Source organism: Poecile atricapillus, chromosome W, assembly GCF_030490865.1.
Source record: "Poecile atricapillus isolate bPoeAtr1 chromosome W, bPoeAtr1.hap1, whole genome shotgun sequence".
Classification (NCBI taxonomy): domain Eukaryota; kingdom Metazoa; phylum Chordata; class Aves; order Passeriformes; family Paridae; genus Poecile; species Poecile atricapillus.
Genome location: NC_081288.1, coordinates 26,393,924 through 26,406,951, shown reverse-complemented (window position 1 = coordinate 26,406,951; position 13,028 = coordinate 26,393,924). Strand labels below are relative to the sequence as shown.

Here is a 13,028-nt window from a genome sequence, read left to right as displayed (position 1 = left end):
TTGGAGCTGTCCAGGCCTAAAAAATAAACCACTGGGTTTTTCTTGATCCATCTCTTCCCAGGCATGTGCCCAGAAGAAATCACAATGGCAGTGCTGGTCCCAGCTCAGCAGAGGTGAAACCTGGGAAAGGATTCAGACAGAAGCCTGTTTCTGCTGTTAATAGAGTTTCAGTGGCAGTGGGATGGAGGCTAAGTGCCAGAGCCTGGGGTGGGGGAGTTTGGGCAGGGGAGAGCTGAAGTTTCTGTAGAACTTTCCTTGCTTTCCCCCCGCCTGCTGCCCTTTGCTGCCTGTGATCAAAAGCCGATAGGGAACTCCTGACGAGAGAGAGAGCTGAAGATGCCTCACTGGCTGGGCACGGTGAGGCTGAGCAAGCCACGTCGGAGCGGTGGCAGTGCTGCAGGCAGCGAGCCATAGGCGGTGACTCGGGCAGGTGGCCGGCGCCGCAGGTGTCAGGGCAGGCAGAGCTGGGTACCAAGCTGGCAATCAATAATGCAAAGAGGCGGTCACATGTCCTTGCTGGCTGTCGCAGGATTCCTCTCTCCCCCCCAGAGTCTGGTTACTTCCAGAGATCAAGTTCCAGCCTCTCGGCTGGTGAATTATTAAACTCCATCAGTGCTCCCTTTGTACCACGTCTGTGTCTTCCTGCTGTCCTTCCTTGCTGGTGACAGGCTTCTTCCATCCAGCTCGCTGTGCAGAAGCAGAGTCCTCCAGGCCAGAACAGCACCTTGTACTCTCCTTTGCTCCTTGCTTCTCTGTGGGAGAGGGAATAGGCTCCAGAGATGGATCTGTCCTACAGATCCACCATCTCCATCTACAAGGTGAGTGTTGGCATCAAAGGCTGCTCCTGACAGCATATGGGAGACCTGTGGGTGGGCGATGAGTGTTTTCTGCCAAGGGCTCCCTTGGGTGGACAGCTGAGGGCTGAATCCATTCCCAGGCTGTACCACAGCAGCTCCTGTGGGCTCCAGGCTGTGGGAGCAGGAGGAGAGGGCGGTGTGGGTCCTAAGGGCAGATTCAGGAATCTGGGCAGCCAGGGTGGTTTGGACATGAAGTGTGAAGGGTGACACACCTTGGTTGCTGGCAGGAAGAAGTTTGATGGCTGTTTCTCTCTTTCCTTGAAAGAGTCTCCGATCTCATAAATACTTCCCTACACACATCAGTGCCGAACCAAGGTGGGGGAAGGGCTGACAGAAGTGGGGAAATGCTTATTCTGGTCTCTGTCTTCTCTGTAGTCAATGGACACCTTTGATAAATGCAAATAAAAGCAGAGAAGCTGGTTATCCATCCCTCCTCTTACTAAGCTGCTGAGTCTGGCAGTGCACCACATCCTGGCCAGGAAAGGGTTGTGCTTGTGCCTGGACAGTAAGCAGTAGACCTCTGGCTGGCTGTGGGGTGAGGGAAAAGGCCGCTCAGATCCCCTTGCAGTTACTCCCCTGCCTGCAGTGGGTGTGGGCCCTTGTGAGAAAGCCATCTTCATTTAGGCAACCACTTGGCTCTGCAGTTGGCTACCTTGCCCTCTGGCACGGCTCCTCTCCTGGCTGGCTTGTCTAAGGGCAGCTGAAGTTGCCAGCCAGCCCTGATGCAGGGAGCTGGCTGTGCTTGGCTGTACATGGCCTCCATTCCAGGGCTCCAGACGGGGCTCTCACCCAGCCCAACCACAGCACAGAGGCCTTGAGCTGCTGAGGTCTCTGGGCATGAGGAAGAATGGCATTAACATGCTTCTGCCTGGCCACAGAGTATCCTGGAGCAGTTCAACCCTGCGCTGGAGAACCTGGTGTACCTGGGGAACAACTACCTGCGTGCCTTCCACGGTGAGTGGGGTCCCACACAGCCAGGGCTCCAGACCAGAGTGCTGCACCCAGCCTGAGCATCCCCTATCCCCTCACCCAGGACTGGGGTGCTGGTCTGCCACCTCTGGCATGTCCTGAGCAGCACTCTTCAGCTCCAGGACCCACTGCTGATGGGGAGAGATGGGGTGCCTGTAAGCAAAGTAGCAGGAGGTGGCTGTTCTGTGAGCTGCTTGCTGGAGCTGGTGATGGTGGGAAGGCAGGCCAGATCCTTATCACCCCTCTCCTCTCCCCACAGCGTTGTCCAAAGCAGCCGAGGTGTATTTTAAGGCAGTTGAGAAGATTGGGGAGCAAGCACTGCAGAGTTCCACCTCACACATGCTGGGTAAGGCCCTCTTGCACATCATCTCCCCTTCCCTGTGGTGAGTCACCACAGTTACCTTTTGTTTTACCCTCTCCCTTAGTTGGTCCATTTCCAGGTACTGGGGCGAGAAAGACAGCTCCTCTAAATGGTGTCTCTCTGTACCAGGCACTGTCCAGGTGGTGCCAGTCAAATTTATTATGTGTCCTTGAATACATCGCACAGTCCCAGCACTCTTCCCTGTATCTCTCTGAGATCAGTGAGTGAGCTCAGCTGCTGTGATGGGCCTCCAGGGATGGACCTCCCACAGAAACCAGTCCCTGTTGAGGCATCCTGCCCCCAGAGATGAAATTTTCATCACAGAGGAAGCATTTTTCTCCTCCTTGGAGGTGTGAGGGAAAAGCCAGGGAGCATGCACTGACAACAACTGATGGTGTTTTGTCCTCCTGAGCCTGCAACTGACTGGAATGGCAGCTTGGGGCTGAGGGGCTTACACTCAGCACTGTAAATAACTCTGCAGCCTGGTGGCAACTGCTGAAAAGTCAGGGAACTGCTCCACTGCTAAACATTTTAGCAAAAAGCTTCCAGCAGATGTGCCCCTTCTGCAGACTCTTTTTATCACCTGCACCTCCCAGCTAGCTCCTCTGCTCCCCTCATCAGTCTCTTCCTTTCCTGATTTCATAATGCCAACATTGGTAAGACAGGACCATGCATAGCATTGGGGTGGGTGCTGAAACTGCCTTCCCATAGGACAGCCAGAAACGTTCATCACAGCTGGGGAGCCTTTGGGGTTAGAAATGCGACCTGTAGGGGCTGTGGCAGAGAAAATCCCAGAGCCCGGAGGCGAGGCTGCCAGCTGACACCTGGGGCTGTAGCAGAGCACTGGGCTGGAGTAAGCCTGCATTGACAATGCCTGGGAAGGGTTCAGAGAGCAGTGCTTTGTGGTATCTCTTGGACTTTCACAGCCCTGTATCATCAGTCTGAGCCGCACGCTGCAGGTCTGCCTCCTTGGCCACAGGAGAAAATTGTCACAGGACTTTTTCACCTTCTCCTTTCTTTTTCCCTCCCCAAGGTGAAATTCTGATGCAGATGTCTGACACGCAGAGACTACTGAGCTCTGATTTGGAAGTTGTGGTGAGTAGTTTTCCCAAGGGCTGGTGGAGGTGGAGAATAAAGTGATTTCCTTAGATAGGGCTTATCAGCATTTACCCTGTTCACCCCATCAGCTGCCCTCACACATGCCTGCAGGCAGGTGCATGCCTGCCTCCCTGCTGCACGTGGCACAGGAGGCCTACAGGGCTGGCATGCCCAGGGCCTGGCTGTGAGTCACTTGCTCAGCACGTTCTATGAGCCACCCCTTATCACAGTTCATGCAACATCCCATATGGTGAAGGGATAAAGGTGATGGCTCCTTTGTCTCTTTCAGGCTCAGACCTTCCACGTGGACCTACTGCAGCATATGGAGAAAAACAGCAAAATGGATGTGCAGTTTATCAGTGTAAGTAATGAACTCCCTTCTCCTCCTCAGCTCTCTTGCTTCCCTCTCCCCTCCACCCAAGGGTTTTTGCTTCAACACTTGAGGTGTTTCCGTGATTCTTCTCAGCAGGAGATAGGAGGTCTTCTCCCATCATGGAACAAACTCCCCTTTTTCAGCTGATGATGGAGAGCTAAAGAGGGCAGGTGGCTGTTCTTTATGCAGTGGGACTTGCCAAATGCTTCAGTGGGGCTGAGAGACTCAGCATTCCAAAAGCAGAGTTCCCAGCTTCCCCAGACCACAGGCTCTGCTTGTCTGTGGGTCCTATGCTGCCATGGCCCAGCTGGCCATGCTGGTGGGTAGTGTCACAGGGGAAGACAGAGGCCTTGGGACCCAGTGCTGGGGCAGATGGGTGACAGTCCTTGCTCCTGAGACCTGGAGGTTCATCAGAACTCTTGGGCCATTTAAAATTAAAAGAAAGGCCAAGAAAGACATTTCATAGGAGGTCCAGGTGAAGCCTGGTTGCAGGTGGACTCAGATGTCCAACAACCCATCAGAGCAGGACCCTTGCTGCCTCACAGTGTGGCTGGGTCTCTGGTTCCTTACTGAGCCTGTTTTCTCCCTGGCAGGAGAGCCAGAAGCAGTATGAGCTGGAATACCAACGAAGAGCCACCAACCTGGATAAATGCATGGCAGAGCTGTGGAGAATGGAGAGGGCTCGTGACAAAAATGCCCGGGAGATGAAGGTAAGCAGTGATTGCAGGAAGAGGAGCTGGTAATAGGAACTAGATGATTTTTCGGGAGCCGGGGCTGATTTCTTCAGCAGGCTTAGCCAAGGGGTTGCCCCAGTTTTCAAAAGGCAGCAGGCTTATCTGGAAAGTAGGAAACTCCTATTCTACAGGGTGCTGCTGACCTGTGGTACTCACTCCTGCCAAGCCCTTTCCTCATTTAGGAAGTCTCAGGAAGCAAGGACTTAATCCCCAGCAGTCTGCTCTAGCTCCTCTCTGCTGCTCCAGCATGCAAGTGGACTGGGAAGATGACAGACATGATGACCCCTTTCAACCCTTCCCCTGAGTCCACTCTGCTGGATTTTCACTGATCCCTTCCTCCCTTTTTTCCCTGTGACACAGGAGAATGTGATCCGACTGCGCTCGGAGATGCAGGCGTTCGTCTCTGAGAGCCAGAGGGAGGCTGAGCTGGAGGAGAAACGCCGCTACCGCTTCCTGGCCGAAAAGCACCAGATGCTCTACAACACTCTCCTCCAGTTTTACAGCAGGGTACAGCCCTGACACGCTGGGGAGCAGAGCTGGGGGAGCAGACAGCAGGGCTGGAGAGGGAGCATGCAGGCAGGAGAGAGCCAGGGCTGAGCCATCCTTTAGCTGAAAGACACATCTGTGCATGGACTGGGCAGGAAACAGTTTTGTTTCTTGCTGTGAGGTTCAGGCTGGCAGTACTAGGCTGGGAGAACATGTCTGGGGCTGAGGATGGTGCTGGCATGGGGCTAGTCGGGTGTGTGAGCGATGGAGGAGGGAAGGGTGCTTTAGGTGTTTATAGCAGGGTTGTTGGTACCAGAGGATCTCTGCTGGAGGGTGCCATCCTGGAAATTCCTGCCTACCAGGAGTTGCTTGGCCATTCCCACAAACCTAATTGGAGGAGGACCTGGTCTTTAATGCATATGTAAGCCCTAGGCTTCCTCTGTAGCTGATCTGCCCTGTCCATCACACCCTCTTCTCTTTGTCTCCAGGCTCGGGGCATGATCCAGACCAAGGCACCACGGTGGAAGGAGCAGCTGGAAGCCAGCCGTAACCCCTCAAACAGCCACTCACAGGGGCTGCTCTCAGCCTCCCACGGCCAGGGGTATCCATCAGGACGGCTCACACCCACCCACCTCGAGATGGTGAGGAGCCCACAGACAGCTTAACCTTGTTTGGTGAAATATTGGAACAGGTGTCCCAGAGAGGGCGTGGATGCCCCATCCCTGGAAACATTCAAGGTCAGATTGAACTGAGCTGTGAGCAACCTGATCTGATTGAAGACATCCCTGCCCATTGCAGGCAGTTGGACTAGATGGCCTTTAAAAGTCCCTTCAAACCCAAAATATTCAATGGTTCTTTGGTGGTGGGGCTGCAGGGCAAGGTCAGTCCTTGGGCAACGATGGTGCTTGCTGTCTTGTCCAGCTCCAGTGGCCTTTCCTGGCCAAGAGGAAGAGTAGCCTTTGTGTGGGCTGCAATGGAGGAATGTGCTGAGTTTGGCTTTCTAGGAGGGACTGCACATCTCTCAGAGCATCTCCTGCCTAACACAGCCTTTGTGGATGTGTGTTCAGCCCCCTTTCTTTCCAACAGCCCCAGAGACCCCTTGGGGATTTTTCTTCTTCTGTGACTGGAAGTAGATCCAGCATCTTCTCTCCGGACCCTCCAGAAATGAGAATGTCTCCTCAGCCGGAGTCTCCCAGGCGGCCACTGCGGAGGACACCATCAGCAGCCAGTATGACCCGTATCTGGGAGCAGTGCTGTGGGGAGACACAGGGGTTGGACCTCTCTGGGAAGAGGGTTGGGTTTGGGAAGGGACCACCACTCTAGCAGACCACCAGACCTCAGCAGCTGCATTCCTGGGTATGGTGAGAGGACAGTGCCTACGGGAGCTGTAGAGGGCAAGGCTGAAGTAGGAGGTGAGCTCAGCCTTCAGGGCAGAGTCCACGAAGGGCAAGGGCAGGCTGTGTGAGGTGGGGAACCTGTGAATGTGCAAGTTTCAAGGCTCCTTGAACTACAAGAACTTGTTCTTGCTAGAATTATCATTTTAGTAAAGTAGCTTCTCTCATACTACTAGATTAAATATTAGCTTGCCCTGTGAAACCCAGCCACTTAACCCATGACACGCCTTCTTTTCCTTCCTGAGACATTTCAGCTTAAAGCTTTTAAAAGAAGCATAAAAAGGACAGGAAGAGAGAGAAATTACCCAAATAATCAGTAGCTCTAGCAGGTCAGGAAGAGGACTGTCAGGCAGGGAGGGCATCAGCCAGGGCATGCAGTGCTTATGCTCTAGCCATTTGGCCAAAGAGGACACAGTGCAAAAAAAAAGTCTTTGGCTTGAGTTGATTGTTCCTGGCAGGATGCTTACCCTGCTTTTTCCCATGCTACTCTTTGCTCTCTCCCTGAAAGGCCACCTTCTCTTCCACTAGAGTAATTACTTGACTGGGAAAGCACTTGTCCCTTTGAGGCAGTGTGGGTTGTGCAGGATGATGCCAGACTCCAGCCAGACTCTTGGGATGCCTCCCCACAGGTTTGCTTGCTACGGGTCGCACGTCCCGTTCGGGTTCCTTTGGCGAGGCCAGCAGTGGCAGTGAGGGCAGGAAGAGGAGCGGCACAACAAGAGTTCAGGCCATTGTGCCCCACACAACGGGTACCAACCGGACCCTGCTGCGGTTTGAGCCCGGGGATGTCATCACGGTGCTGAGGCCAGAGGCGCAGAATGGCTGGCTCTACGGCAAACTGGAAGGCTCATCCACGTACGTGACTCTGCTGCTGTAAATTGGCCAGATGCAGGCTTGTTGAGTCTGGAGCTAGAAGAGTTAAGCCAAAAATTATCACACCACCCCCTTGCCTCCTGGTGTGGCCTGGGCAGTGTGTTCCACCCACCATCTCAATGAGACAGTGCTGTGTCAGTGATGGCGGCTCTCTGCGCCAAGAAGATGCAGTGTGGCAAGGCTGGTGTGGATGGGCTGACTGAGAAACCCCCAGGGGCTTTGGGTGGAAGAGCCAAGGATGCAGTGGCTCCTGGCCTGCACGACTGAGTGACTGCTGTCATGGGATCCAGCTCAGGGCCATGAACTGCTGGAGTTACCTGAGAGGCCTGGCATTTCTTAGCCCATGCTGCAACTGCTGCCACAGCCTCCAGCACAGGCAGGGCATGGAAACTGCTGCACCCAGCACATACTGAATTACTCCCTGTGGCACAGCCAGCCAACATCTGTGTGTAAAGCCTGCCCTGTTCCACACAGGACGTGGTCTGCAGGAATGCTCACAGATGTGAGATGAGCAAAAGCAGTGCCTTTCTTTGGGCAGCTGTTTCTGGAGTGGAGCTGCTGTGAAGTCCCTGGATGAGTTTTCCACAGCTTCCTTGTGATTGTGGTTGGTTGGGGTGTCTCTTGCTGGATTGCACCAACATTACTGCCAGGAGCACAGCTCCTGAGATAAGCAAGTCCTGCTCCAAGTTCAAGGTCTGCCCCATCATAACCCCTGTGCCCCACCTATGGGTGAAAGATGCACAGGAACCCTGTCACATATGGTAGTAGCAAATGTGGCTTGACTGATGTGTGGGATGGGTGCAGAAGAGAAGTGTTTGGCAACTGGATCTGAAGAAACACAAACCATGGTTGCCTGGACCTCATTTGTCTCTGTTCCTGTGCCCTAGGTGTGGCTGGTTCCCTGAAGCTTATGTCAAGCCTTTGGAGAATACGAGGGAGATGGAGGAGCCAGACACCAGGTAACAGGATGGCAATTGGCCAGGCAGGAGCTCCTGGTACACCATGAATGCCAGCAGGGTAATTGTTTAGAGTGTGCCCCAAGGAGACCTGCAAGGCTCCCATGCTGGAGATCCTGCCAAGAGCCTCACTGTGTTCTGGGATCTCACAGGCTTCCCTAGGCAGCTCCCATAACTTGTGCAATGTCATCTCAAAGGTTCTTGCACCTGGGCCAGTCCAAGGCACGTGTATTTCCTCCAGAGACATCCCATGTTATGCTAGCACCTGTGCTGCTCCCTGATCCTTGCCCTTTGACTCCCACCTCACTGTCTTCTCTTGCTCAGGTCCTTCCCGCTGCGAAGCAGTCACAGTATGGATGACATCCTGGACCGTCCCAGCACTCCGTCCTCCAGCAATTATTGGCCTGCTGCTGCCCAGCCCAGCTTGCCAAACCCACCTCCCCTCTCAGTGGGTGCCAGCAGTCACCAGAGTGGGGCGGCTGCCCCAGTCAATTCTGGCTCCAAGGTGAGTGCAGGAGCAGTGACTGGCAGGTGTTTGTGAAGTGGGCCACATCTGACTTTCATCCTCCAAGGCACACCTTTTCTGCTTTGGCCAATAGAGACAGAAAATCACCTTTCTGATGTTGGTGAAGGGGCCTGCTGCTTTTCCAGTTCTTGTTAGCACCAGTCTGTCTCATCCAGTCTGTTCACATGCCACCTGATGACCCCTGCTAGTCTTCCTGTAGTGTTCAGATCCTCGGTGCCTGCCTTTGCTCCCCCAAGGAACTGCTTTTCTGCCCCTGCCCTTCTCATCTCTCTCTCTTTTTGCTCACCAGGGACCCTTCAGTTCAGTCCTTTCCTCCATGACCTCCCAGCCTGATTTCTGGTGGCTCAAGGGCAGCACTTCTTCCTGCTAATAGTAGGACCATGGAGTGACCAGGCTGGTCTGGGAGTGAGTGACCAGCTAACAGAGATGCCATCCTTCTTCTCCCTTCAAGGAATGGAGAGGAGTTTCACAGGGTTCTTCTTTTAAATGCAGACAAGGGTTGGCTTAAAGTCATAGCTGGGGTAGGAAAAAGCTGGAAGCAAAGGCTGAGGGTACCGCTATTTTTGAGAGCCTTAGAACAGGTTGTGTCCAACCCATGGCTTATGGATGGCACACTGAGAAGGAAGTCCTGCACTTATTGCTTCCAGCAGTAGGGAATTGACAAGGGAGAAACACGTTAAATGGTTAAATGTGAGGACCTGGGGAAGGAAAGAACAGTGCTGCCTGTGGGGCATTACTTTCTCAGTCTCACAGAGGGCCGGAAAACCTTTTCCAAAGTCACTGGTTCCAGGCCAGCACAAGGTTGCAAGCAATTGGATGTCTCAAAGAACTGAAAACTGCAACATTTAATTACTCTTTTTTTTCCCTTTATGTCCTGCTCTGTAGTTTCAGGTAGCCTCAGGCTGCACAACACAGGGGAACAGCCTCTGCAGCCTTTCTGTCCCTCTGGGCCAGTGGGTTTCCATCATGTCCCAGGGCTAGGGTGTAGGGATAGACCTGGGATTGAGTAATGAATTGTGTGCAGCCTTTGGAGCAGCATGGCAGAGTGCTCACTAGAGCACCTCACTAGAGAGGAGGGAAAGACTAATTTTGAAAGACTCAGCCTTGCTTTAAATGTATGCCCAAGACATCCTCCCACTGAGCCACAAACAAATGGGTGTGACTTCCCAACTGGACCCCAGATAGCCACGTGTGGCTTTCTTGTCTGCCACCAGAGTACTTTAGCAGGTCAGTTGTCACTGATCCTTCACTACTGGCCATGAATAAGGGCCACAGAGCTGAGGTCCAACTTTGTCCATCAAGTTTGTCCACTTTTAAGTAGTGTGTGGTGTAGGGTAGGTAGGTACAGCTCTGGAGTTCCCCATGGATGCAGGAAACACACAAGGGCGTGGACTACAGACTTTTTGCCAGGGTGTGTGGGCAACATGAGGGGGCATCTCTGGCTGTGCTGGAGGGTGAAATGTAGCTCAGACTGTCACTGTTTGCTGTGCTCCTTGGATATGACATTCTGGGGATCTGAGTCATCTTCTTTCTTCCCCAAAACAAAAGATGTCCTAAGGGAGTAAGGAACCTGCGGTGTAGGGACCACCCCCCACAACAAAATTCAGGATATTATCTACAGTGGGGAATTTGTGGACTTTTGCAAAGCTTGAATGAATAAGGAGTCAGAGCCCTGTTAAGAGGACTGGGGCTCCTAACTCACCTAAGTGTTTTGTGAAATCTTCCTCCATGTGTGCGGTGTCTCCTGCCCTACTTTTCTCTCTCCATTCCCCACTCCAGATTTCTCACTGTTGCTTTTCTTTTCACTGCAGAAATCAGGAGTATTTGACCAGCCCCCTGAACTCTTCCCACGGTGAGTAAGATGTGGATCTCTGCTCTGGAATCATCTGACAGAGGGGAGTATTATTACAATGCTATTATTATTTAATATTTTGGATTGTCAAATGTGGGAGGAACAAAGAAGTGTCTGAGGAAAAGCAATGCACAGCCTGCCTACAGGCTAGGACAGGAGGCAGAGGTAGTCCTTTCTGGCCTCTGCTGACTGGGAAGGTCCTATTCTGACTCAGATAAAATGAAGTAGGACCTGAGCACCCTGAACACATGTCCAAACCAGCATGCTCCTTTCCATCCATTCTGGAAGGGTCACAATAGCAGCTCGCAGCCTGAGTGTGGAGCTACACGACTGTGCATCTCTGCATGCTTGGAAAGGGCTGAGGCATAAAAGGATGTGGCTTTGAGTTCTGTTGAGTCAGGTCTGTGGAGATGAGACTTGCCATAAATCCCTGGTTTTCCTCCCCCTGCACCTCAGTTGGTGTCTCCGTGTTTTTGGTGTGGTGCTGTGGCCTTTTTCTGCTCCCCAACTCCTTGCTTGGAGGATTTGTGTACACTCTTCAAGTGCAGAGTGCTAATATGAGGGGCAGCCATGTGCTAGCTTCATCCTTTGGAAGAGGGAGGGTGGGAAGCCCTGAGGAGAGCCCAAGGGGAGCCACATGGGAATGTGCAGCAGGGTGTGTTAAGGATGGAGAAAACATACTCAGGAATGAGCTTTACCACACTCTCCTCCTTGGCATGGAGGTGACTGCAACAGGATTGAGTAGCCTTTGCTTGGTTGCAGAGATCCCTGCGTGGCATTTGCAGACTTTCTGACAGTTTCCTGTTTCCTGTCCCATTCCAGAGGTACCAACCCCTTTGCCACAGTCAAGCTGCGCCCCACAGTCACCAATGACCGCTCGGCACCCATCATCCGGTGAAAAAGGGCTGGGGGCAGTGAAGAATTTCAGCAGAGAAGGAGGAGGAGAAGTGATAATGCTGTGACCTCCAGCTGTGCAGCAACCTAGTGCTACCACTCATGGAGTGAACTCTCTTTTCCCCTCCCACACCTCTGGGACAACAGGACCCATCTCACCTGGGTGTCTGGTGTGCTTTAGCCAGAAGCAGATCTCTGCTGCCCTTTCTGGATTCATCCCTGCTTCCCTCCCCTTGTGGTGTTGCTGTACTTGAGTGGGAGGGAGCAGTCTGGTGTTACTGGTGCAGGTGGCCTGGGAGAGGGGATGATGCTGGAGATGGAGGTAGGGCTGGCTAAGATCATCTGCAGCCAGGGCAGTGCTGTTGGGATGTTGAAGGTGAAGCTTTGCTATCCCTGCTGTGAGCAGAAAAGAACTCTCACCAGACAGTTCCTTTGCCACCAGAAGAACAAACTCCAAAAGAGAAGGCTACAAGAAGGCTTCCAGTGATGTGGTCCAGCTGACAGGGTTTTGTCTTGGCCTCTTTGACAACTGTGTCCATTTGTAGCAGCACCTGCCCCTTCTCACCCCAGCTGCAGCCCTTACTTTGCTGGGCAGTGCTGGGGCAAGGCAGGGGCAGGTGGCAGTGTCCAGCACCACTGCCCTGTTCCTTCATGTACTGTCCTGTGGAAAACGTACGGTTTTTTTTAAAATAAAATGGAGAATGCATCTTCTGTGCCCATTTCAGTGGCTGGGACATCACCTCAGTCACAGCATGCAGGGGGAGGAGGACAGGCGCTCCCCACCTGCACTGGGGCCATGATGGCTGCCCACAGTTGTGGTGCTGGACACTGCAGTGCCAGTGAGTCCAGAAGGGGCAGCCACCCTCCCAGGGGTCTGGGGTGGATGTGGAGGGCACCAGGAGGGCTGCACTGCCCATTGTTGGCTGCCCCCCTGAGTCCCCCTCTCTGTCCTGTTACAGCAAGCACCTGTGGCCCCCTTCTCCTCACCCTCTCCTGGAACGTATGCCCAGGGCACCCCAGGGCTGCTCAGTGCAGGGGGAAAACATTCCCCTAGGGCCTGTGGGGGCCTCAGCAATCTGGGAATACCCTACATGTGCTGGGGGAGCCCTCACGGGAGAGGCAGCGTGAGTGAGGGATGGAACGCTAGCGATGGCCAGGGCTTAGCTGATTAACCTTATTAATAGACATTAAACCCTGGCTGTGAGTGTGGTCAGGCCCCCGCGGCCCCCCTGCTGCTGAGGGGCTTCAGGGATTTACAGCCCAGGCCTTTTCCTCCCCAAAACACTACCTGGGCTGAGCCCCAGCCCACTCCCTGGAAGTAAAATTGTTCCCCCGCGTGTGGCCAGAGACTGGCTCGTCCCCAGACCTCCTTCTGCGAGTCAACCACTGGGGAGGTTGTTTTGGAGGGGGGGGTGGTTGAGGTGCCCGGGGTGGGCAGGATCTGGTAGTTTGAGCCATGGCTGGCAGTGATTCCTTGGCTGCTCCACCTTGTCTCACTTCTCTGCTGGGCACATGCCCTGCAAAACCACGCCACCACTTCTCCATCGTGGCTTGCCAGTTGAGGAAGCTTCAAAAGCAGCCACTTCACCTATTTTGGCCCTTACTGAAGCATGGGCACATTGTCTCCTCCACTGTCTCCCTCCCCAGCACCCTTG

At 53.7% G+C, this 13,028-nt stretch overlaps 1 protein-coding gene across 1 annotated transcript; it reads left to right on the top strand.

Moving 5' to 3' along the window:
• The first annotated feature begins 656 nt into the window (after nucleotides 1–656).
• LOC131592486 (brain-specific angiogenesis inhibitor 1-associated protein 2-like protein 2) lies at nucleotides 657–12,072 on the top strand. The gene is made up of 14 exons (XM_058864027.1): nucleotides 657–818; nucleotides 1,736–1,811; nucleotides 2,086–2,172; nucleotides 3,221–3,282; nucleotides 3,575–3,646; nucleotides 4,252–4,368; nucleotides 4,753–4,899; nucleotides 5,367–5,519; nucleotides 5,965–6,106; nucleotides 6,902–7,127; nucleotides 8,033–8,104; nucleotides 8,426–8,606; nucleotides 10,439–10,479; nucleotides 11,302–12,072. The coding sequence occupies exons 1-14, from the start codon at nucleotides 780–782 to the stop codon at nucleotides 11,375–11,377; spliced, it is 1,491 nt and encodes a 496-aa protein (XP_058720010.1). The 5' UTR covers nucleotides 657–779; the 3' UTR covers nucleotides 11,378–12,072.
• Nucleotides 12,073–13,028: the final 956 nt, after the last annotated feature.

Excerpts from the sequence above, each read along its gene's own strand:
- LOC131592486 (XM_058864027.1), top strand. The coding sequence starts at position 780 with ATGGATCTGTCCTACAGATCCACCATCTCCATCTACAAG. Across the intron at positions 819-1,735 it reads CCACCATCTCCATCTACAAG|AGTATCCTGGAGCAGTTCAA; the intron begins GTGAGTGTTGGC and ends GCCTGGCCACAG. Across the intron at positions 3,283-3,574 it reads GCTCTGATTTGGAAGTTGTG|GCTCAGACCTTCCACGTGGA; the intron begins GTGAGTAGTTTT and ends TGTCTCTTTCAG.